Consider the following 26873-nt stretch of genomic DNA (forward strand, 5'->3'; position numbering starts at 1 on the left):
ATGTAAAATTCCAGACACCGGAATAATCTTAAAATAGTTGTTGCCATGGAGAGCATGTCATGATGGTGGCTGATTGCCATTTAGGTCACAATAAGATAAGATAAGATAAGATAAGATAAGATGGGGACATTTGCAGTTTCCTCTATTTTAGGTAGTTCTTATCGTCAGCTGCGTCTGACGAGGAATCAGCCTCTGGTGTAAACAGTGGAGATCTGGGCCGAGACTCTGACTCTGTTCTCGTGTCACCGTTTACAGTCCGACTCGTTCCCTCCGTCGCACGTATTGAAGGTTTTTCTCTGTTCTTTCTTTTTGTTTGGTTCCAGGTCCAGGCGACATGTTGGTTAATCCCTATCAACAGCTGAATGAGGTGCACCGTGGACACTCAGCGATGATGGAGTCATCCATCATTACGTGTCCATGATATTACCGGTGCTCATTGTGTGCAGGATTCAATAGGGTTCCCTGCTGTGTTTTTATGTGGAGGACGTGCGGTGACGGGGAAAGAGACACGATAACAAACAGTGGCCGGCCCCTTGTGTTCCTGGACACGTGCTCAGCAAACAAACCATGAAATTCAATAAGGCTAACATGTTTGCTGTCAGAGCGCTCAAGGCCGATCTTCCTTAAAGGTCCCCGGAGTCACTTATCATCGAGATCACAGCGGAAACAAAGGCCCTGGGAAGCCGTTCACTAAACATGTGCAGCTGTGGTATTCAGTGGAAGGACAGTAATTTCACTTTTGAAACCACGTCTCAGTGTTTCCCTGGGAGGAGGAATGAGGGCAAACAGAAGGAGGAAGATAAGAAGAGGAGCCTACACATGTCCCGTCTCGTGAGCCACGACGAAGGCCGAGGAGAAGCCGTCTTCGTGGTTGAGGGTGCAGCTCCGGACAGGGTGACACATTCCTGTGACTGGAGCGTAACCTGATGGACACCGGGAGAAAAGAAGGATGAAGATTATTCCAACTGTGAAATGACCTGTTTTTAATTCAGGACACTGCTCACTGTGTCTCTCAGTCCGTCTTATTTCATTTTGGCCGAGTTCTTGAGCAGCTGCTTCTGTTTTCAGCCACGAGCCTCCGCACACATTTTTATTTCTGAGGACCTCGGCCCCTTTTGTTTCATTAAAGGGTTTTGTTGAAGATTGCGTTCATGCATTATTCAAAGGAACAAAAAGTTAAAGACGTCTGGAAGTCTGGAAAGAATTATTATGCAAATGCAGTTTCAATAACAAGCGTTTTGTATTTGGAATAGTCAACACATGAAAAACACAACATGGACAACACATCCGCACATTTTACTGCTGGTGCATTTCTCTCGTCAGTGAATTCTCCTTTTATCCAACATGTGGCATCGTCCTCTTCTCACACCACACTCTCCTCCCTGCTGCACTTCAAGTTGAGTGAGTGGAGTGAAACGTTTTCTGACGATTCAAACTCAGAACTGATGTTACTGTCAAGTGTTTTCATCATTTTATATCCATGAGATGTAAAATAATACTAGAAGCGATCGGTAATCTGGAAATAAAGTTCCTGCCTTCGTGGCATTAACTGGCATTGTTGAGAGAACAACAGACATCACAGAGAAAACGGAGAAGGACGATGAACGAAGGCTTTAAATATTCAATATAAAATCTCCTTCTCTAATGGTCAGCATCATGAAATCATCATCTTCATAACAGATGCTTCTTTGTTATTCTGATTCAAAAACTGGCTGAAACAATAAGTTCCCTCGCATGATCTCACGAAGACGCTGCTAATGCACATTAGTGGAAAATTACATGATTGAGTAAAGCACTGAAAAATTACATTAATAATAATTATGATGCTGCATGTGATGATGACAGGAAACGGATAAGAATGTCACGCAGCGGAGCTCCTGCCTCCGCCAAGGTCCGACTGTTCAATTAACTCAATCAAGCTTCAACGGATTTCACACACTCATTAATATCAGCTCCTTTAATGTGTCGGAATTTTTTTCCTGGCAAATAAGTTGTTGCTAGTTTTGATTGAACTTCATGGATCAATATACGTTCTCTAGGTTGTTTAAACGAACTAAACTTTAACTTCAACTGAAAATCAGAGAGATTTGACTTCTTTATCATTCACCTTTTTGAAAATGTAGGCGCACGATATTATTTTGAAATGATTATATATTAAAACAGTCAAAATCAAAAACCAGCAAGAAACTAAACTTATAAAAGTAGAAACTCTAAATATTAGATGAAGAGTGAAAGAGGAAGAAATTAAATGAAAAGATATAAAATAAAACAAAAATCCTGAAATGATCCTGCTCAGCATCCAGGAGGAAAAACTCCATATACTACTTAAGTATTACGAACGAGTATTATTACAGGTTTTCTTCTGCTGCTCGTGGAAACTGAGGGTTCGATCATAACAACACAACAATTTGCTTTTTTAGTTTCTGTACAAAAGAACAGATGACAACCGAACAAAGAACAAGACAAAGAGACACAGCAGCATCCAACATGTTGGAGAGGAGCCGGACTCAGATGTGCTGTTATTCATTCCACTTAACAAGTATTTCTAATATCTGACAATCATTAAGAGAAGTACACACATCAGTTAGACAGTGTGCACACACATGAATAAATATACCCTGTTTCTGAAGTACATTAACAAGTATCTGTACTTGTGTAGAGTTTTCATTTAACCTCGCTACACATATCAGCAGATACCTGTACTTTCATGTCGGGCGTTACAACTTCACAAGTGAAGTACTACTTCTATTTTGGAACATTTTTGTCTATTTACTAGTACTTCTACTCGGAGTATGACTACAAAGAGCAGAATGTCTGAGAGGTTTCATCAGGGTCGTGAAACTTCATAAAACGATTTGTCCTGTATTCAAAGGGTTTTTTTTTTAGATGGTAATTTAAAAGTTCAGATTTGTGTTAGAAGGTGAAAGAATTTGAGAATAAAAGAAATTGTGTCAAGAGGACGTAAAAGAAAAAGTGAAGCTGGGTCAATGATGAACGAGCTTGAGAATTCATTCCCCGTTTATTGCTGAGTATTTCCGCAGAGTGAGAGCGGCCGGTGCGGATCTCCGGGGTTACGGACGTATTAAAGAAGATGGAGTGAGACCAACACATATTTCCAGCCTGGGTCACAGATAAACCAAGTCTTTGGACCAGCGAGTCTTTAAACGTCGACACAGCCGACAGATCTGCAGCAGCATCGGAACAGAACAAACCACTCGTCACGTGCATTAATGTCCGACTCAGCTGATCTCAGGCTGAACAGGTTTGAGTTTTGATTTATTCTGTCGTGGTGTCGCGTCCCCGTCACGTACAGGAAACAGCGTGGGACAGTGGCGGCAGCTATCATTGGATTCTTCACGTCTCTAAGCGTCGTGGTAAAAATCCTCCGGTGGCCTGTGATCGTCTGTGTTTTCTCAGTCGTCCCTGTGCTGCGTGTTCGTCTGATGGTCTGACGGATCACTGTCACTCTCTTCTTTTGTTTTGATGAATCAGCCCTGAAGGTCCAGCTGCCAATCACAGCTCGCTGATGCAGATGTTACTGGACTTCTTTATCTCTTGATTACTTCCTGTTTTATATTAATTTCTGTCCCCTTGTGTCTCCTCCCCCTCCTCTCTTTGCGAGCGTCTGTCCCTCACGTGTCCAATCATCCCTGCCTCCCTCGTGCCTCCTGTCCTCTGTTTGTCTTTGCCTCTGCTTCTGCTCTGAGTGTTTTCTGAGTTTGGATTGTCTCTCTTTGCTCGTTTACCTGCCAGCTGGAGAATCTGTGAGCCTGTTTGATCACGTTAAATATTCATAACACCTCCAGGAGCCAGAAATAACTGCATGCACTTTATTATGCACATGGAAGCTAATTTTGTTATTTACATAAAAAAAATTAAAAAAAGCTTCTCTCCTTTTGACAAAATGATCTTTATTTTCACTTCGGAGTCATCATTATGATTATCCCGGCAGCAGAGCTGGTACTCGGGGACGACACCCTGCACGTCGTCCACCTGCACTGACAGAACTGTGGGAGGATGCTGCTGATGAAGCAAATGAGAGAAAGATATGCGGAGGCAGAGCGCGGAGGCTGGAGGGAGTTTTCTGAGTGCAGGTTGGCTGCAGGGGTTTTTAACCCGGGTCTGATCAGCCTGTGGTGGGCCGGCCTCAGAAGGCACCGAGTTACACAACTGGAGATACTGTGTGTCGCTAACGTCTGCTGGTGGGACAGACGAGGTCTGGAGAGCACTGTCTCCGCTGTGTGACGGAGTGGGTGCTGTTGATGTGGAGCAGATTCAGTCCGATCCCGTTCGTTTGACGGATTCAATTTGTTACTTCGGGAAAATCAAAACCTGCATTTCCATCCCGTCTTTCCCATCAACTGTTTCTATCACACTCTTATTGTCTGCTGTCGGTTTATGAGGTGAAACCCGGTCTGGGTTTTTTTTTTGTTTTGTTTTTTTGTCCCCCAGCTTATGAAAATGATTCAATTTCAAAACAGGTCACACTCCGACACCAGGCATAATGACTTCTTGCCTCCAGCGGTTATCAGAAATGTAAGAATGGGACGAGAGGGAGAAGTGATTGTACGATGTTTTCCCCAGACAATCAGAAGATAATCCAGCCTTTCCCTCCAGTCTCACATGGAGCCATTAAGTCAATCACGGCGTCATGTTTTTAATGGCGTCAAAGAAAAGTGATGGCGCTCTGTGTGGGGACTGTCACGGTCCAGTGATTTTCAAACCTACTGCGTTGAAACGGATTAAACACGTCTGCTATTATATTGTTGGATTCTTGAATAGAAACAGTGACAGCGAATGAATTCAATTTAACAAATCACTTTCTGCTCACTTTTGGGAGGATGGAAGCTTTTATCTGTTTCTTCTACTCGACTTGGAAAAGAATTAAAAGGATCTTAAATATATTTGGCTTTTGTAGAGAAATGAAAAACAACGACGAGAAACCTAAAATAAAAATACAAAGGTGGGATGTCTTTGTTTCTAAAATCCCAAAAGACCAATGTACATTAATTTATGAAGAACTTACAACAACACTTGCTTCATATAAAATCAACAGGGAAATAATCTCCGTCTTGAAAATAACGCAGGAAACATTTCATCTTCTCCCACAAAACCAATTTCTTAATTCTGTGACTAAGAGTGTAGAGCGGTGCTAAAAGGCTTCCTGCCTCTAATTACACACATAAATGCTTTGAATTAAATGTGAACATTTAGTTTACTTTGCTCACCGTGTTAGTGTGGTGTGCCAGCAGCTCACACTTCTAATTAGCACTGAACAAAGCCGGAACACACAAGTGGTACGTCGCCCAATTGACAGAGTATTAATCTGCTCTTAATACGCTTCTTTTAATCATAATTACATTTCTATAAACTATTCACAACTAATAATATGTCCATTTTATTTACGGTGTAAACAGCTAATTAATTCTGTTCTGGAGAAATTAAGAAGCAAAAGCCAAAAGACGTGAGAAGCTTTTAAATTCACGACCTTGTCCTAACCCTGCATCCAAATCAGACATTACAACGAGCAGATCAGAGGCGTTTGATGCTCCCAGTAAAAAATTAAAATAGAGCTGAATCTTTAAAATACAACCTGCTTCCTTTCTGCCCATTTATTTCAGGTTCTATCCCGGTGCTTTCAAAACACTCAGAAAGGTCCAGACATTAAACGATGTGAAAGATTAAAATAATTATTCACTTCAGCTTCAGTCCTGATTATAAAGATTCACTGAGTTTCAGGATCGAACCTTCAGGATTCTTTTTTTTTCTATTATTATTTTCCGTTCTGTCACATTTTGAAATTAGAAGAGCTCTCAGTGGAACACAAACCTCTGCCAACACGCCCTTCAGTTCAGTCCAGCTACACCGCACACACACTCATGAATATCGCTTTCATCAAGATCAATAAAATTATCCTCTGGGGGGAAAATGTCGAACGACGCCCTAAAAGAAAGTGAAAAGAAAATCCAGAAAGGATTTGGCCTGTTCCACTTCCTCCAAGTTTCATGGAAAGTGGTTCAGTTGTTCTTGTGTAATCCTGCTTAAACAAAATAATCCAACATATAAATGAACCCGGGGGTTTAAAGAAGAACCTCCTTGGCGGAGATTAAAAAAAAACCTTGTTACGTTGGAAGACACAAAGACACTGGACGGTTTTAATCCTACAGGTGAATGACTTGAATGCAGCTTCACACAGGGAACAGACTTTACTTTCTATTCCCACAGACCATCCTGTCGTACATTGAGTCCAGAAGTCACCAGCTAATCTTCTCGCCGTCGCCGATGCTTCAGTTTTCCTGTGACAATGCTTGTGAAAGTGCAAACACACACACACACAGTGGCCTGAACGTCCATCTGACAAAATAACCCCGAGAGCCTTTCAGCATCGTATTGGCAGCGAGGCCACAATGAAGAGAAGAGGAAGAAGATAAAAGGTTTTTGTCCGCACGGAAAATATAATAAGCTGCTATCTTCACATACATTATGCACACATGCTAATTAGACTTGGAGGGTGACGTGTCCCTGAAACACGTCAGCGTGTTGTTCAAAGGATCCGACACAGATCTCGGTGGGGGGGGAGGGAGGGGGGCTTCATCAGCTACGATCGCTCGATGACATCCTGCACGTTTTTTTTGCTTTGAATTCAAATTAATTCAAATCTTTGGATCAAACCTTTCGGATCCAACAACCATTTATCAACATCTGTTTGTTTTATTGATCCAGTGAAATTGAAAAAATATCCTCGATCTGCTCGATGAGTCCCAGAATTTCCCACAACCCGTTAAACCCACTCAGGTGTTTTAGCTCCAGGCTGCAAATATCTTCCCAAAGCTCTGTGGCCTGGTCCAGAGTCGTCATCAACGTCCGTCTCAGGTGATTCTCTCAAAAACTACTGGACGGGTCAGAAAACTTGGTGGACGGATGCGATGCACGTCAAAAACTTTCTTTAACATTAACATGTTTCAACATCTTCCTTTATTTCTAAGAGAATAATCAGCTGGTGCCCCACGACTTCATCACCACTAAAAGACTAAAACAGCCCTTTTGACGTTGTGGGGACATTTGTGTCTGTCCCCACAGCTTCAGTCTTGTGAGCTCAGTGTTTGGTCTCTTATCTACTCCTGAGGAAACATCTAGATCTTCAGATGCTTCACTGTGTTCACCAGACGTCCTCTGTCTGCGGTTTGAAGCTGAGCAGGCGAATCGATTTCTGTGTTAACGATCTGCAGACTCGTTCCCACGAGTGGCTCCGAAAATATCTAAATATCTAAAATATCTAAAATATCTATATCTCAGTACTTTGGTTTAGTTTCTGATAGATGGATAAGTTAACTGAAACCAACATCAAGCATCTGAGGACGCCTGACACGCCTCCTGGTGGCAGGTTACAGAACAGGTCATCAGCCCCGTCTCCTCCAGGTGACTTTTTCTCAAAGATGATTTCTGTCGTCACACTGACGCACGTTCACGTTATTTGATGATATGAAAACTGGGTGAAAGTCGTGATCGACAGCTAAGACTGACTCCTGACTGGTCGAGGACCCTGACTCTGCGGCTCCAGACCCAGATCGGTTCTGAGCAGACTCCGACTCTGAACGACGTCATCCGCTCGCGATGATGCGTATTTCCTGTCGTCTCAAACTCAATGGATAAAATTTCACGTGTTGTTCCCAATTAAATGTGACCTCTGCTTTGGGGATGGAGTGTCGCACTCACACAGGTAGCTTGTTTATTGGAGCAAGTTTTAATAACCTGTCATCTCAAAGAGTTCACAGGGAAACCGCCCGGAGTTACTGAGAGGGGGGGGGAGTGATTTAAAATAATGAGCCGGTCGGACGGGTTCTCCGTGGACCTGACTCACCTCACGCTCACATAATGAATCCAGAGGAGTGACAGTTACCGGTTGTTACATCCTTCTATCTGCTCCTCCACGGTCAGTGTGAAATTCATAATACAACTGCTGCTCGCGGCAAGTAGCATCCACTAAGCAGTGAGTCGGTGGTTTGATACCCGGCTCCTCCAAATACTGGCCCCTCAAATCGCCCCTGATGACAGTGCCAACAGTGTAAGTAACACATTAATACAATGACAGCATCATCTTGACAACGGGATGTGACCGTCGTCTGTCACCGAGCTCATCGTGTTTCTGCACACAGCCCCGGGAGGCATTTTGTAATATTTGGAGTTGAATTCATTTAAATCTGATTCCAGTCCTTCAGTAACTTCAGCTCAAATCGACAATGAACAACTTTCACTTCGATTAAATGTGATTTAACACACGTGATATTTACGTGTTCCTGCTCTGGACAGATGGAAAGTAAAAACAGATATTTCATTGAGTTGATGATTATATTGATTGTGAATTAATGAGTTGTGCAGATGCTTCCACCCAGTGAGCTAACGTTAAACGTCCCTGTTTATTCCACCTTATGAATTCACTCCCTGAAAAAGAAAGGAATGGATTAAGACAAAGCAACAGCCCTCGATTCAAAGTGGAAAATAAATGCAGCTGCTGTTCAGAGGGAGATGATAAAAAAGGAATTAAGCGAGTATAGAGTCTTTAATAGCGCTGACGTCGGTGAGTTAGTGGCTCTCCTTGTTTCACTTTGCTGCCGTGGAGAAAGAGAGCAGGCAGTCGATATCTGGCAGACGGAGTAAATTGCCTTGAGATGCCAAGATTTCCAGTTCTGCATCCACAAGAATAGAAATGAAGGAAATTTGACAAATATGAAGCACAAAGGGGCCAGAGGGAGTTTTCTCTTTACCTCCACCAGGGATGTAATCTGTCTGCAGCGCTACACGATAACCAGCGGGAGAAGACGTCGACATTTACGTTGATTCCAACTCGAGTCCAACTGAATACTTTAAAAATGCACAGCCATTCCCTCCAAGCATTCTTGAGACATCGCGTTCACGAGACTGGGACGGACAGACAGCCTGAACACATAACGCCACCACATGGACGTCGGTGTATTATGACAAATAACCTCATGCAACTGTACTCAGATCAGTAACACTAGTCAGGCAACTGCACATTCTGATTTGAACCATGCCGGTGAGTCATCAGGGGCCTTACCCTGCATCCCCGTGGGGCCGAAGCCTTGGCGAGTGAGGAAAATTGCGTGGTCGTGATGTTCGGCGTGATCGGGGTCGCCTTTCTGCTGCACAAATGCCCAGCGGCACACGTTCTCCAGGCTCCGCGATGGGTTGCCTCTTTCAATCAGGCTGATGGACTGACGAGCAAGAGAGAGGGAGAGAAATGCTTAACAATTAACCTTGACTGCGTAAACGACCTCATTAGCATTCTGTCACAAGCCAGAGATTACATGGATTGATATTCCCGAGCTGTGATGATTAACAGTTCTTTTGAAATCAGTTGTTGGTTCTAATAATTCATAGATCATTCAACGAGCTTCGGTTGACTTCGCTGCGATGTGGTCAGGCTCTCTCGGGAGCGCGGAGAAGCATTCGTCTCGGCCGCATTCTTCGACTTTTTCTACATTTCCAAAAAACAGAAACAGGAAAACAAACGGCACACGGACACAAACCTTGGCGTAGCCCAGCATGATCATCCTCACCAGGACCACGTTGATGTGGACTCCCAGCGACTCGTCGTGGTAAATCTCGTTCACCTGAGAAGCAGAGGCGTCAGATATGATCAGTCAGAGGCCTCTCTCTAAGAGTGAAGCGCGTGAAGACCCTCGATCTTGTCACTTCTGGAATTCTGCTTCCCTCTCGTCAGTGAAGGAGAGCGATGAAATAAAATGTTTTTCTCAAGTCAGTCCATGAATGACTGTAATCACAGACCTGTGCAATCACTGCTTTGTGACATTCTGAGAGCCGGTGAATACAAGAAGAGACCATAATTATTTGTGGGGGCCGCCGCAGCATTATACTCATTCAACATATAAATAACACAGTTTGCAGTTTGTGCCGTCAAAACTTTTCAGGACAAAAAAAACAAACAAAAAAACGTAAATTTCAGGTTTGATTTGCACGTCTACGACTCGATGTGTGAAAAATAAGGTGTTTGTGACGAATACAAACACATTGTAGACACAACAATGTTTGATTTGCTTCATGGAGTCGGATAAATTCTCAAATGGAGTTGGTAGAAACGCCTCAGAGACAATAACGATTGGACACTGTGAGGAGAAAACAGATGCATGCAACAACAGAGAAGCTAAGAACCAAGCTTCTTGGTATTCAGGCCACCTGAGCTCCCTGCAGCTTCGGAGCTAACGCGAAGAGTGAGAGGTGAGTCCGGCCGGCGAAGACCTCTCCGCAGGTTGTCACAGTCATGTTCTCCATCAGCTTAAGACCGAGAGAAAAAGCACAACCTCCAGCTGCGGCCCTGGTTTTAGCAGTGAAAACCTCGACACCATTATCTGCCTCAGACCTTGTGTGTTTTTAATCAGGCAGGAGGATCAAATTTCCCCTTTGGGGCTCAGCAGCATGTACGCAGCTTCCTGGGACATATTAAACACACTGATGGATTGTTGAAATTACTCCATGTGCTTGTTTCCTTATCTCCCTGAATATGCCGAGTGTACGAGTCCGTGTATTCATCTTCATTAAGAAACTGAACCTCGGTATGAGATTAATATATATTTATATGATATAGACATTTGGAATCATGCGTTAATAAGCTACAGCATTAAGAGAAATTAAACGACATTATATTATATTTCCAGCTGAAGAATTGAGTGACGATCTCAATTAATGCAAAGCTTTTAACTTTATATTGTATAAATTCATAGGTATTTAAATGTATTATAATGATTCAGTTTCATTTAATGAATGTTATTTTATATATTCTTTAAATTAACTTGGTACTTGGTAACTTCACCCTCACCTCTTCACCCTCACCTCTTCATCCTCACTTCTTCATCTCTTCATCCTCACCTCTTCATCCTCACCTCTTCACCCTCACCTCTTCACCCTCACCTCTTCACCCTCACCTCTTCATCCTCACTTCTTCACCTCTTCACCCTCACCTCTTCATCCTCACCTCTTCACCCTCACCTCTTCATCCTCACTTCTTCATCTCTTCATCCTCACCTCTTCATCCTCACCTCTTCATCCTCACTTCACCCTCACCTCTTCACCCTCACCTCTTCATCCTCACCTCTTCACCCTCACCTCTTCATCCTCACTTCTTCATCTCTTCATCCTCACCTCTTCACCCTCACCTCTTCATCCTCACTTCTTCATCTCTTCACCCTCACCTCTTCATCCTCACCTCTTCATCCTCACCTCTTCACCCTCACCTCTTGCGTCCCCTCTTATTATTCAGAGGTGGAGCAGCCGGGTGCAGCAGACAGAGACAGGAAGTGATGAATTCATTCTGCTGCTGACATCACGTCGACTCTCATCACCACAAACTCTACATATTCGTCGTGACTTCTACGTGTGCGTCAACACTTTTTCACCAGGAGATTTTGGTTTTCCTTTTTGTTTTTAGATTTTTGTCTTTACACTCGGAGGTCGGGAAGATAAAGCGTCTCGCTCTGACATTTGCGTTCACATCTCTGGAGAAGATTCAGAGAAAACACGGAGAAACTGTCTGAAAGCAGCTCAACATCTGAGCAGGAAACATGAACTCTCAGCGGGGCCTTCCTGGTTAATTAAAGGATAAATAAATCAAACACGTAAGTTGTTTTGTCCATTACACAGATATGAGGCGCTTGGTTAATTAGTGAACTTTCAAGATGCTGACAGTCGGACCAGCTGTTTCCCACTGCTGCCAGTATTTATGCTTAGCCTGCAGGACTCCGAGCTCCCGCTGCATAATCAGAGAATATCTGAAAGTGGTATTGATCTCATCTAACTCCTGACAGGAAAGCAAATGAGCTCATTTCCCAAAATGTAAACTAATCCTTTGATAAAGCACCACATGAGTATCTCCGCACTCTGGTCTGGAGTCGTGATTCAATACAACACAAGAGAATAACTGCACGTATCAGATCGGGTGATTATCTCAGAGTATTGGAGTTTACATTTTTATAGAAACGTGCATTCTGTAATGGCAGCTGACCTTTAAAAGCCTCAGTGTGCTGCCCCTCCGTCTTCAGCGCTGTTGTTTTGCCCGTCACTGATCGCCTATACACTGAGAACCGAAGGAATCAGTGAGCAGATCAACATCTCGTCAAGCTCTCTGACAAGATCTCATTAGCAACCAGGAGGATGTGGACTGAAGCGACAGGCTGCGTCACAGAGGGTCAATTTCTTTGGCCCACTGATTCCTCACTGAGTTTTTTCTCCTCATTGCACAAAATGTCATTTTCTCCGCACAGGCCTGAGAGGAGGAGGAGGAGGAGGGGGAGAAATATTCCAGCAGCATGTGATCACATGCTTAATAGTCCTCGGAGCAATGTTTTCGCCTTATCAACTTTTCTTATGTTGCAAAGAAGAAGCAGTGGAGCGAACTCCGAAATGCTGTTTCACCCGAGGTCTGGTCGACTCCATTCCTCACAGCTTTGGACTTTATGCAGCAACAACCTGGCCGAACACGATGGGCGTCTCATTCAGCGAGAAAAAAGATGAACAGCGCTCGTCTCGCAGTAGCTGCATCAAATTACACCTTATGTTACCTTTCTCTCAGGTTGGACATCTCAAAGTGCTGCACACAGGCTCCTTCATGCATTTACATCAGCAATCACCTCCTGGTACTGTAGGTTTTATTCATCCAGCTCATGTTCACTGGGTCGTAACTTCAAATGACCACACACATCACTGGGGGGGGGGGGGGGGGTAGAGATCAATACCTCCGACACGACTGCTTCGACTGCAAAAACCTCCCTTCAAAGACTTGTTCTGTTTTGAGACTTTTGTAAACTGTTGCTGTCTGGAGTGTTCACACCTTTGCCTTAAAGTTTCAGAGTTAATAAACTTTAAACAAGCGGAGAAATGTGCTGGTAAAACATCCATAATCTCTCAGACGACAGAGACAGTCGGTATCATGTTCCCTCCCAGAGACAAACCAACTGAGATCAGTTCATCAGTTCCACGTTGGTCTTCTCTGTGGTTTTATTAGGTCGTTTTATTCTCAGCTTGTCTGTGAGTGTTCCAGTGTCTTTCCTGCCGATTATTCTGTGAATGTTCGACCCACTTTAGTTTAGATGCAACGTCCTGCCGGCCACATACTTCTGGAAATGCACGTGAATGGATTTATTGCATAGCCTGTTTTCCTCAATTCTGTTTTTAGCTGCAGTGATATTTACGAGATGAAGATGGGACCTGGGATCTGACGTGATGATAATCCAATCCAACAGTCCTGCTCTAAATGTGCCTCAGTAACGGTGATGTTTAATTTATGCTGCAACAGACTTTGTTTCAGATGACAGAATATTAAAAACACCTTGAATCTAATTCAGTCCTGCTTCAAAATACAACCTCCAGCACTTCTCCAACTACCAACTAGACTAGTGCTCAGGGTATTTACATGTGAGTGTTGTTGCAATAGCTACATGTCGCCAACAGAGGTCCATAAAAGTCATGCAATACTTCACGTCCCATGAGGAGCGATCACTAATGAAGCAAAGTGGAGCCTCTGACTCCAGCAGCTCCTCGTGTCGTAGGTGGTTTTCACTCTTCTTCATTTCATGTGCGGAGTTTTGTTTGGTTCATTTCAACACAAACAGAATTTTCATGACTCCTGGTTATCGGTCTGTGATATCTGGTCTGTTGACTCACTGATTTCATCTGGAGGTGTCATTCAGCAGACCATGCAAGATAGAACTCTTCATGCGGCCAAGTCTAATAGCTTCTGTCCAGAACTTTAATGACAGATGTGAAGCAAATATTGATCTCTGACGCCCCGGGGGAGAAACCAGGGGAAGGAATTTCATCCGCAGGTTTTTCATGTGCACACAAAAGCCTGAGACTGATCCGCCGGCAGCCGCCAGAATCTTTATTCATGACGGCAGAAAAAAAAAAAGAGAAACTTGGTGTGAAACCTTAAAGGAACAAATCCCCCTCACTCGACCTCCATGTCTCTACGATGATCAGCGACAAATCTCATCCCAGATTGTGAAATCAAAATTTAACTAGACGTTCTCCGATATCTAATAACACGCATTAAGTCTCACTCATTTCTATGTGACTGTCACAGACATTAATGAATGAAGTTATAACTAGGTTGGAGTGCGGAGCTCAGTTCACTGATTTAACAATTCAGACAAATTCTCTCCCATAAAAACAAAGTTGTCTGAATATCACTGACAGTGTGATTAGTAGGAACGTCTGTGTTCACTAATGCAGCTTCAGCAATGACAGAGGACGTGTCAGGAAGATGATGAGTGTGTGTGTGTGTGTGTGTGTGTGTGTGTGTGTGTGTGTGTGTGTGTACGGCACGTTACTTCATCAAACAACAGTTTAACATTCTTGTAGCCAAACAATATTCCATCATGTCGTGTGCTGCTTCAACTAGTGCGTAAAGGGGGCAGACGTGGCTCAGCGGTAGAGCAGGTCGTCCAATAACCGATCCTTGCTCCCGCTTCTCAAAAAAAATGGATGGACTGACAGCTGGTGGGCTGCCGCTCATCTCCTTGCTCTATATGTGTGTACATGGCATCTGTCTATGTGTGTCCCTATGCATGTGTGTGTGTTTCGACAGGTGCCAACTGGATGCAAATTAATCCAAACTCAGAGAAGGAGTCGATCCTCCTAAAAAAACCCGCCTCTCGCTCTCTGTCCACTGGGATTGGCTACGGCAATTCCTTACAGAGTAGATCATGGATTATTTATTAAGGAGCAGCTGAAATGAAAGCAGTCCGTCTTTAGGCTAAGTGATTACGTTAGTTTGCCATAAATCTGGTAAACACATCTACTGTCTGAGACAACCCCCCCCCCACCCACCCACCCACCTCCATCAGTGGAACCTGCAGACTGTAAATCACAGCTGCAGAGAGAGAGAGAGAGAGAGGACGACTGATGCTGACTCATGTCTCGGCTCCTTCTCTAAACTTCAGCAAGTAGTTTGATCTCAGGTTGATTTGATTTGATTTGAAGTTAGAATGATGTCAGATAACACCAGTGATGTCACAGTCACATGACATCCCAACAGATCCCACTCGACAAAATAATGAAAAACTCTGACCCACCAAGTGTTTCCTCCCTTTTCCTGACACGATATGTGGGAACTTAATTAAATTTGTTCAACTCCGTTCATTCATTATTTTCCACGACAGACTCTCTAACCTAAACTCCAGGGCCCACAGGACCCGAACATCCATCGCTCCACTATCTCCACCACTTATCGCGGGTCGCAGGGAGCTGGAGCCAATCCCAGCGAACAGAGGGACGGTCACACTCCATCACAGCGCTGGCGAACAACCTGTTGAAATCCTTCCAGTCAGTCGAGCCTGCAGCGTTTTGAAACCTGCAGTCACTGTTCCTCATCTGAACACAGACGACAGGCTGAGCTGCTGCGTGATGTTTTTCAAACCGGGACATTCGATTCATCTCATCTTTTAACTAAACTGCTTTCATTTCCAAAACTCTGAACCCTCAGTGTGTTCGATAAACAGGTTTGTACATAGAACATAACAAAGCACTGTCACCAATGATGACGCCGGTGAAGGCGGCGGGGACGATCCTCCCGTTCCCCACGTTCTCAGACATAAATGAGAACACAATGCAGACAAAAGCTTAAGAACAGCAAAGAGAGAGTGGAGACGAAATGATGTAATCAATGCATCTGAACATATGCGTTTGAAAAGATAATCTCTTGCTGCGCTGGTTGAAAAGGATTATAAAATATTTCTGGGGCGATACGTTCACAACAATCCTTTCTGTGCTCAGCAGATAAAACTGTGACACTCTCAATATCACCCCGACACAATCAGCAGCAGAACAATCCTGTTCATGGCCGACTCGTCAGCCCACAACAGAACATAACCTGCTTGTCAACGATTAGCTTTGTTTCTTTGAATTCAGCAGCTCGTTTCCAATTGTTTGCATGTTTAAGTGTCATGTTTTCTGCCCCAGCACGTGTCGACGACAGCGTAAAACAAACACGGCTATCAGGATTAGCGTGCATATGTAGATGTGATAAACTGTCATGTTCATCTCAGCGCCGCTCCCTCGGGGGGGGGCTTTGATCCCCAGCAAACGTGTTGCTGAAGAACAGCCTCCGCGCCGAAGCCGCTCACTGTTTCATTAGACACCTCGGTCTGCAGCCAGCAAATGGTGGTGAGCATGACCGACGTTTTCTGCCACCAGCGAGGCTTTTCTGTGGCAGCCTGACGATAAACACTGTCGTTCCAACGCGGCTCCTGAGGCGAAGGACTGTCTGAATCGACGGTGCTGAGCGCAAGACCCAGCTGAGGTGAAACTAACACCCAGTGCAGATGTACGCAGCCGACAGGGTGATGCTGGAGGTTTTAATGGTGCAGCTCTTAGAGTGTGAGCAGAAGTAATTACTCCTTCAGAGGCCACTACTGGCATCCAGGCTCAATCTTCCCAGCAGCTGTGAGTTGACTATGAACGGCTCAAACGCTGTATGTGTGTATGAGAATGTATAAATATTCCAAAACCTCCTGGAGACAGATTTTTCTTCTACTCCTACTTAATACAAACAGCTGCTTGCTCTCTTTACTCCGATGGAGTTACTGGTCACTGAGGAGATTCTTCTTCTCCACACTGGCTGTGAAGTGACTCACTTATAGTGCAAATGCAAAGCATGCATAATGCACGGGAGGTAAAAAATAGAGTGTGTTTTTATGGAGCATGCGAACACGTGCATGACGTGAGGGTTGCGTGAATATTGACCAGGCAGAGAAGTGGGGCAGTGACTTACGATGTTCATGAGGGTGAGTAGGTAGTTCTGCACATGCTCTTTGCCATGAAATCGAACCACCGAGTCGTCGACCCCCAGCAGGATTTCGATGTTGTAGTCGTCCTCTCCGGCGTCTCGGCGGCGGCGGCGGCGGATGGTGTCGTTGACCTGCCGGGCTACAGAGTCGAGGCTCCCAGGTACATCCAGCTGTGGTTCTGTACAGAGGGGGGGGGAATACAGTCAGTGTGAAAAACAAGAGTTCACCATGTTCTAAAGTTCAGTTTTAATTTCCTTTAAAGAACGACTTTGGATAAAATGCTAAATAACAAGAAATACATTTATTCATACTGGATATGCGTCACATCATGATCTGAAAAACAACACTGGTATCTTTAGGGATTTTATTCTGAAAACTCACAAATATTCTGCATAATACAACAGAAGACAGAAAGAGTAACGCATGATCATCTGGGAATTACATCATCACGACATCATTGTGAAAGTTTTGCACAGCCTGCTTGTGAACCCACGGTGTGTCGTACACCTCACATCTACTTGGAGGATCCTCTTTGATCCCATCGGATTTGTCTGATATTATCAGATGTTCAGGGAGTTTTCGTCCGACACACAGTGAAGAAATGTAAAGAGATGGAGGAGAAGAAGCTGCTGCTGCACTTTAACGTGTGAACGTTTAAAACACGACAGTTCCACCGGGACAACCAAACATTTACCGTTTCATTAATTTATCAGCGTTTATTTTCTGGTCCCAGTTTACGAATGATGATAGTTTGAACAAAGCAAAGCGATGATGACACTTTAGACTCGATTCTTTTCATGATAAAAATGTTTCGTGTATTTAAATGATATTGTATTTCAGATGGGTGAATTACACAGCAGTTCACGTGCCTGGGAGGCAAAGACACGGTGAGTGTGATGTTAACGTAAACCTGCTGCACGACACACACAGCTAATGACAGACACTTCCTGTTCACATGCTGCCGGTTAATGAAGCCTCAGACTTCTTCCTTTGTCGACGCTACAGAGACTCTCGAGCTGACGAGGGTGAAAAGTCGCCGTTACAGCCGAGCATCTCTTTACGTGCAAGGACAACAGGACTGCTGAACACCTCAGCTGCTGTCTGTCATTCAAAGTCATTCACTCTCAGGACAGAAAACCAAGTGTAATTATTTTCAGGAATTATTAAAATTCAGATTTTCTTTCTGATGAAGCTGCTAATGTTTCGTCTCTGTCGAGCTTCCCCGGGTTCAGCTGCCGATATAAAAACCTCCATCTGGTCCCATCGCTAATCCCGACCAGAGCGAGATACCCCTTCCTCTGCACTCGACTGCTTTACAGCATGGAGGGGCTGCAGATTTCATTTTCCACTGTCATGACAGAATTGAAATGCTCGGGGCAGCAGCAGCAGCTTGGCTGGTCATAAACGCGCCCAGCGGGAGAGATGCAGGCTCAAACCCCAGCAGAGGGATTCTTGGCAGAGATGAGAAATGATCAGGGTGAGTTTGTGGCCGCATGTGAATCGACCTAGATTATGTTTTATTGTACTTTTTTAGTTTTTGTTAGTTTTGTAGGTGTTTCACTTGGATCTCACATCATCTTTAAATTGAGACTGGGCGTGTGTGTGTGCTCCCTCCGTGGACTCGGTGCTGTCTGAGAACAGTTTGTCAAAGGTGTTCACGCGGAGGAGATTGTTCTCTGAGGCTTCCTCTCTGACATCGTTCACGCAGAACTTTTACTCCACAGTTTGTTCAACTCTGAAACTCTTTGATAAAAGAAACGCTGCCATTTGACTCTCATTAATATTTCCATCAGAAGTTTGTTGCATTTTAACTCCACTTACAAAGAATAAATAGCATGCAGACCTCCAGCTGTGCGTGTGATGCTGCATTTCAACATGAGCACATCTTCATTCTGACCATAAAAGTGAATATAAACTGGAGGCGAGGGAGGTCTTCTCCCGTGGTAATGTCCATAAACATCTGCCCGTAGTCTGTCGGCAAGACAGCGCTGGCCTTGAACAGAAAATTGGGTTCACGTAGGTTCACACAGACCATTTACAAACAAGCCAGGCTCGGTAAACAAAGGTCACAGGGACTCAAGCGTACCTTGTGTATTAAAGACGTTTTGGAAAGCCATCATCCTGCCGTGTTAGAACGTTTGGCAGCGGGGCGAGTCAAAACAAATCTCATTTCATGGGCTTCAGCTCAAACTGATGAATGTGTCAGAGCTCCAAACTGAAACTGACCTTCGCTGCTCTTCAATCCTGTTTGAAATATCACATGGAGACGAATGAGAGCATTTATTAAAAACTATTCATCCCATGTGGGGATATTAACGCTTCAGAAACCTTAGATACAGACGTTTGCAGGGGTCTCGGCTGTTTTTTTATTTTGTCCAAATGATCGAATATCTGCAGCCTGATAAATTATTTAAATTTCTTATTTGGGATATTGCGTTAGCAGGCTGTAGGTGGCTGGCACAAACATAGAAATCTCAAGCCATAAATAAAAGCACAAGCCATTTTTCATTTTTCCAGGGATGCTTAGGGCCGCAGACAGGGCCAGTGATTGAGTGGAGCGGGAGCTAAAATAAATAGTGAGAAATGGCTGCCACCTCAGCCGTGGCCCGTCTCCGACAGTGTTGGGATTGTGGAGCACATTCCTCCTCTCCGCCGCTCCCGTCATGACACAGGCATTCTTGTGCAGCGGGCCAGCTCCCCCCTCCCCCTCTAGAGTAAACAGGCTTTCTGAGGTCCCTACTTCAAACGCACAGGACTTCCCCTCAGCAGCGCTCCTTAAGACCACTAGTGTGCTTCAGTCAGCGGCGAGCCCCCACCCATAGCCCTGTCCCCTGGGAGCCGCACCGTGCAGCAGCAGCAGCAGCAGCCCAGGAGACGGGAGGGGCCCCCAGCCAGCTCCTGCCCACACGTGGCACTGAGCAAGGTGGCAACGAGGCCAGCCAGAGACGCCCCAGGGCTAAAAATGGCACAGAGGTAGGCGACAGGCAACTCGCCATCAGCCTAGAGTGGAAATCTACCGTCTCTGCTGCGATGGCATAAATATCCACACTGCAGCGTTCACAGATGCTCGCACGTCGCAGCAACCCCATTAATGAGAGGAACACAGATACATTGCAAGAGTGACACATTATTTACTGTGAAACTAAAAGGGAAATTTGCATTTGCTTGCCTATATTGAAATGCATAAACAAGTGGGACAAAGCTTCTGCAGGTCTGTGTTTCTAAATGTTAGTGCATCCGACAAATTTAAAAAAAAAGACATTCAGCGTCTCATCCGTGGAAAAGTGCCCAACAAGCATCCTGGGTATTACAGCAGCTTTTCTGCATAAAGTGTGGCTCATAATCCTTTTATCTGTTTTTGCTATGTCGTGGGACTGCGGGATTGAAATGATACGGAAATGCACGTTAAGATTGAGGACAGGAATTTACATAAAGTTCAGTGTGTGAGCTGAGAGTAATTTGGCTCGTGGCAAAATCGGGGGGTAAAAACAAAGTGGAACCGATTGAGGAAGAAGCTTTTAAGTTGAAACTAGTTGATAGTTTCAGACGTGAAATCATCGACACTCACGTCTCCGTCATGAACTGTGACATCGGCAGGTGCGAGCCTCACGGGCTCCCTGATGGAGATTCAAGCTCAGGCTGATCTCACGGACCGTGAAGACAGCAAAGGATCATGGGTAGAGCGTCACCCTGAATCTCACAGGACACAGGACACGCCTCTTCAAAACATTTTGCCCCCTGACAGACGGACAGCCACAGACAGTGATGACATCATTCTAGGTGAGGACAGACGTCCCTGTGGTCGTCTGGTGAACACTCATTTTGAATGGTTCGCTTGTCGTCAACTGTCGGTTTCAAACCCCAGAGCCACGGATCAGTGCCGGACCGGGGGACGTTCAGTCTCAGGGCAGAACGTACTTCCTGCAGGAACAGTTGAATAATAATAATCATTGACATTGTTCCTGTTTTTGTATTTGTGCTGTAGAAACCTCGTTCAGTCTGTCTTTGCTGCGGCTTTCGAGCCACGAGGAGACACATCGTCAGTAGTTGACCCCAGAATCATATTTTTTTTCCCTCAGCAAATCACGTGTTGGTATTTGGGATCACGGATCTACGCCTTGGTTGAATCTTTAGGGTCTTGATTTAAAATGTACGAGATTTAAGATTTCTCACAACATTTGCAGACATCGAGATGTTCAAGAAAATCAGTTGAGCAGCTTTTGTACAATCCTGCCGACAGGCTGCCGAACAAATAATTGGATAATCAGAAGACGAACTTTTTTAGTTTTCTAATGGATGATCTGAATCTTTTGAGCTCCACTTCAATGATTATACATGAGCAGTCGAGTGAACTCAGTGAAATGCTGCTGATTTAAAAAAATGTTGTTTAAAAAATTGTTGCCCACCATTAACCTTTAAACTCATTTTACCGAAAATGTTACTGAACTAATTGCGATGCAAAGAGTGAGGTGACGGTGACGGCTCATTTATCAACATTTAAATTAATACGTTTAATGTAATTTCAGTATATATTTTCAGATAAAACCATATTGATGATGAGGCCACAGCGAAGCTTGTTACCTGCAGGTTTAACGACAGCGTCTGCTCGCTCAGCTTTTACATCGGGACGATTGCTTCTAATGTGCTGAAGCTGTTTGCTGAACACGCTGCTGATCGGGCGTTTCCTCTCTCTCTTGGCGGCTGAGCACCTCAGCTGTAGTACTTTAATGAAAACGTCTCATGGCTTAAAGCAGCAGAGACCATCACAAATCAAAACACGCGACCAATTAGTTTTATCGCCGGATAATTTGATTTAATTTAAAAGTTTTAATTTAACTTCGACCAGAGGTACTGGTCAGTGAGCGATGATGAAATCAGGTGCCTGCTCAGAGAAACACTGAATACAAAGCGAGCTGCGCTGCCAGTGTGGTGGTCTTTGTACCGAGGTGTTCTGGACCTGCAGGATATTTATTGCTGCCAATTTAATGGTCATGAAAGGGAATTTTCGACTCCCTGGGACACATTAAACCCAGAATAATTACACAGGCTTTAATGACGGCAGCCACAACAGCAGTAATTACCAACAATGCCCCGCAACTGAGGGAAAGATGCTGGCCAAGCCATTTCACACGGCGGAGGCTCCATGCAGGTTTGTGGTTCTGCGCGGTGTGTGTCTGGTGCATTCTCCGTGGCCCACCTGAAGATCCTGCTCCGCTGTTAATAGGCTCATGGGGAGTTTCGGGCAGAAAGTGGAGGCCAACACTCCCGCCCCCCCACTGGGCCTTATATTAAACCATCGCTAATGATTTCTAAGTCTTGACAGAAAATAAACTCCCTTGCAAAAAGGACCCTTAATGACAGAAATTCACGATTCTCCGCTCTGACGAGAACGAGAACATCTGCGCCCGAGATGGATTTGAAGCACCCGAGCACCGAGAGTGGTTTGTAACGACGAAGCTGAGATCCTAAAGGGTTTCCGACTGACGAACGGCTGCTAGCTAAGCAACCAGAGGAAACGTTCCAGGGACCCAAGCAAAAGGGACCTGGGGCCCCTACATCAAACCAAACCATCATTGTTTGACCCCCCCCCCCCCTCAGCTTGGGGCCTCAGCAACGTAAATCAAGTACCATTGTTATTAAAGGCTCATGGTTCAGAACACTAAGCAGAACACTCGATATCAGCAACTTGCTGTTTGATGCAGTCTCAAAAAGATCGACTCCACAGCAGCCCTGAGTGCTCGAGAGGCGTCTGAAGCTATTTGTATTATTGTCCACGTATCCAAACACATACAGAGACGTAACGTGAGTGCACATTAATACAACTTCAAAAGCAGCTCATTACAATGAAATGTCACTTTTTAAACGTGTATTTAACCACCAGCCGGAGGATTTAACATCACAGTCAATGTTTGTCACCAGAATCAAAGCCATTTCCCCCGGGGCGCTATTATCCGGCTGCAATTAATCTCTGTTGTCATAGCAGGAGCAACGTCACGTGTGCTAAAGTATCTGACTGTTTGCCAACATGCCTGCTCCTGCAGACGGACCCTGCATGCCTGGAGCTGACGGACCAACGGAAAATACATTTAAGGTCAAGTGTTTCTGGTTTCCTGTTAGAAAATCCAAACGTTTCATGAAAGCAGCTCGGGAAGTTCAGTTCAGTTAAGAACTGAGAATCATATCCTCGACGTCGAGAAAGCTTCTAACATGTCTTTCAGGTGAACATGACATCGGCTCTGTAGCTCACACAGCTAATTAATTATTATTTTAATTAGTGTGATTACTGGATCAGGATCAGTGTCTTTTGTCCGACGAGGAGGAACTTCCTGCCTTCGCCACAGACTTTCACGAACTTTAACATTTATAAGAAAAACTTTTATAACTGAGAAGAGGAAAGAAACTTCTTTAAATAACACAGAAGTTGATGATGTCATTGTGCAGGAAACCTTTATTTTCATCTGACTGCACAATTTGTTTTTACCCACATTTGTTATTTATGATTTTATTATCTTTGTATAATTGTTTTATTTATGCATCATCTCATGCCATGACGTTAGTTTGAATTCCGACCATGTTAAGCACTTTGTAAATGTAGTTTAAATGTTTTCAATTGGCCGAATGTTCTACCGATCTCCACATCCATGATCTCAAGGCTCTTTACACGTTAAGATCACGTCAAGATCACGTTCAGATCTAATAATATTACAGAGAAACACAACATCTACCACACGGAGCAAGTATTTCCTGGTGACCGTGGAGAGAACAGACTCCTGTAGAAGAAATACGGACACATAAATATGAAACATACACGTAAGCTTCTTTTATTTAAATTGAACAAAAACTGAGCTGAGAACTTCAGTCGTCATATTTTTACTTTGACGGAGCGAAGCGAGCCGTATCTTTTGCTTCCTGTCTCGATGCTTAAACAACCATGAGAGTGAAAACTCCAAACCTGCGTGAAACACAAGTGAAGCTTCTCAACCGCCGAATGAGTCGAGCTTTTCCTCTGACCTGAACCTGTTTCCACCCACAGAAACTCTGAGTGTTTCTCTGTTGCTTGCTTATCTGTTGTTGAGTTGTAGTAGTGGGGGGAAACAGAATATCAAGCGTGTGCGGGGTGTGTTTGTGTGTGAGTTAGGAGGGAGAGTGCGAGCGAGCCCCGAGGCAGACAACGCCAGGCCTTGTTAGGGTCGGTCAGTTACAACATGCTGCAAAACTTAGGCTTCATTCATGGAAGGGTGCGAACTGCCCTTTTAGGAAGAAATGCTCACTGTATTTCCTTTCAGGGAGTTCAATATATTTTGGTGACCTGCATCCGTTATTTTTTCTGTCTTTCTCTTAAAGAACAACCGAGCCAATGTCATCGCTGAAAGGTCGAGCGACAAACAGTTTCCACTCTCTGCCCAACACAAATGATAAAGTACTGAAATGAAAATCCTGTGATGTGAATGGAACCTGTTGTTTCATGTTGGGTCACAGAGCAAAGAAGATGTGATTTGATTTTTAGTGTGGATGTGGTTCCAAGTGTCGTTATATTTTCTTGTACAATTATATATTTTTTCAGTCCTCTCTCTCCCGAAACCACTTGATTATTTGAGTATTTGAATAAAATGAATACTTCCATCTGTAGTTTCTCTAATTCCTTATTAGTTTATCTTTAATCTTCCTTTCAAGGATGATTCGATGCTTTGGATTCAAGATTCACTTCAAGCTTCAGTACTTTATTGCCACACAACCCAGTTGTTTGGAATTTGCCTCAGTGTGCCCACGACGACAACACGTAACCCCCCCCCCCAGAATAAACATAAAGTAAAATCTACAGTGTTGATGCAGGACTGAGGTGATGAGCTGTGGAGGAAACAGGAAGTCTTGTTTTGATGGCCCTGAGAGTCCTGTAGTATTTTTAGACCTCTGCACTAAATGTGAGTTTCATAAATGACGCAGATAAAGATAAGGTGAGAGCACTTTCTATTGCAGCTCTGGAGAACTGCAGCTTCCTGGACACTCCAAACTGTTTGAGCGGGACGAGAGGAGCAGACTGACGTCTTCCCAGAGACGTGAAACCGTCCAGTCTTTCTACCTCCAGACCGTTGAAGGTCAGCGGCAGGAGAGTCTGACTCTTCGAAAGTTTTAGTTCATGGTCGCATGAGATCGACTCTGCCGCTGTTGCGTCGTCAGCAAAACTTGAGTTTATTTGATAATCTACTCTGATTAAAAAAATAAATACCAACTGAAGAAATAATTATTGGCACCATTCAGAGGACTTCAGCTTTTTCCTTTGAACGGCTTAGTTTGTAACTTTCAACCACATCTCACTGTCTTCCTCTGGAGAGGAAAAAAAAAAAAAAAAGATCCTCAGATCATTTTTGTCAAACTGAAAAAAGCATCACATTCCTACAAAGATCATAAAAGTTGTCAGAAAAAAGAGCAGCGAGCTACCAACTCTGAAACTTGTCACGAACGACTAACACACACGTTTCTTTGATCCACGCTGTAATTTCTCGACACGTGTGAACCGCCGCTGAAGCTCTGACACGACGCGAAGACGTTTTAGGCGCCGGGATGCAAACAACGCATACAAATAATTTGTTCTGTGTCACGTAGACAGATGGAGTCATGTCTCTGCGCCTGTGTTCCTCTGCTAACGACTCAGAGGATGTAGTATCACAACAGGCAACAAGAATTGTGAGCATTTGGCTCTCCCCAGCAGGCAGAGTGAACGGAAAGAAGAACGAGATCCACATGAGCCCCGTCCAGCTGCCATCTGACTGTTGGGAAAGCGACGGGATGATTCACAGCGAGTCAGACGAGCGTACACACAATTGAATGTTTTTTTGGTGCAAAATATTGCTCAACGATCCCAAGGTCTTTTCCATCCCGCTTCCAGATCCTTGGCCCGGGCCGGAGTCGCTAATTATCACCAGGTTTCAAATGGAAAGAACTCATCAGACGTACTCGGGGTTCATACTTCTGAAGACGTGAGGCAATGTGGAAAATATCTTCCCAATCCGCTGGTTCATCATGCAAACAGAGGAGGAGGGCTATCAGATGGAGCATGATCAGATTCTTTAAAGCCTTATTTACTCTGGTAACGACGCTGCAGAGGGAGCTGCTGTTGCACTCAGCCGGTTTCTCATCTCTGGATTTACGCTGCATCGAATTTGAATGTCGAGGATTTGCAGGAGACTTCAAAGCTCTTGTGGTCAGTTGAATTTTTCAGGCAAATCAAACGCACACTCTCACACACACACTCCTGAGGAGGGAGGACACCTGACTCCTGTTTACATCACATCTGTGGAACCATCCTCAATAACAAAACCCGACCAAACACGATAACCTCTCATGTACGGTGAATTACTTTTCCTAATCAACACACTCATCTCGCTCGCACACACTGTGATTTAAAAACACCAGACTCACGTGCAGACAATAGCAATCAAAGGAGGATGCATCTGTTTTATCCTCGTCATGCTTAATCACGTGGGAAGTGCAGAGGATTCATTTGCTGTTATCACGAGACATCAGAACAAAAGCTGTTCATCCAAAAAGCTCCACGAAATTATGTATATATATATTTTCAAGTGCAGAAAAAACTACTTTTGTGAGGTGAAGACAAAATAAATTAGATTCCAGCATCATCACACACGCTGCATTTGCTTGTCTGAACTGTGGCGGTCTTTGTTTTGTCTGCAAAGTCAAGATATCACCAAACTAAACGACAACACGGCGTGTTTGTAACAGTTGGTTAAGAGACGTGACGTGATCCAGTGAGTGATTGTTGACAACATGCACGTTGTGTTCACGTTAGCAGACAACTGTACAAAAGCAAACGTGTGAAAAACGTGTTCTATGTGTTTTGATCCCACATCAGAACCATGATCACAACCAATGAATCCCAACGAGACAGAAAGAAACTCAAACTTCATCCACAACCTAGTTTTCAATTGTTTGCTGGAAAAGCTTTTGGTTTCTCGCGTCTGCGTGGGTTTTCTCCGGGTTCTCCATAATTCACAACGTCTTTGGTGCAGCTGAAGGAGGATGTTCTCACAACGCAGC

General features: G+C 44.3%; 1 protein-coding gene across 10 annotated transcripts in view; it reads right to left on the reverse strand.

The window, feature by feature from the left end:
* adamts3 (ADAM metallopeptidase with thrombospondin type 1 motif, 3) overlaps positions 1 to 26873 on the reverse strand; it is a 93587-nt gene that overhangs the window by 34151 nt on the left and 32563 nt on the right. For all 10 annotated transcript variants that reach the window (XM_069523293.1, XM_069523292.1, XM_069523297.1 and 7 more), the window contains exons 5-8: positions 16802 to 16995; positions 9549 to 9632; positions 9077 to 9233; positions 818 to 923 (exon numbers count right to left, since the gene is read on the reverse strand). In XM_069523293.1, the coding sequence (XP_069379394.1) occupies positions 818 to 923; positions 9077 to 9233; positions 9549 to 9632; positions 16802 to 16995 (541 nt within the window). The remainder of the gene's footprint in view (positions 1 to 817; positions 924 to 9076; positions 9234 to 9548; positions 9633 to 16801; positions 16996 to 26873) is intronic.

This window comes from Paralichthys olivaceus, chromosome 4 (assembly GCF_024713975.1).
Source record: "Paralichthys olivaceus isolate ysfri-2021 chromosome 4, ASM2471397v2, whole genome shotgun sequence".
NCBI lineage: Eukaryota > Metazoa > Chordata > Actinopteri > Pleuronectiformes > Paralichthyidae > Paralichthys > Paralichthys olivaceus.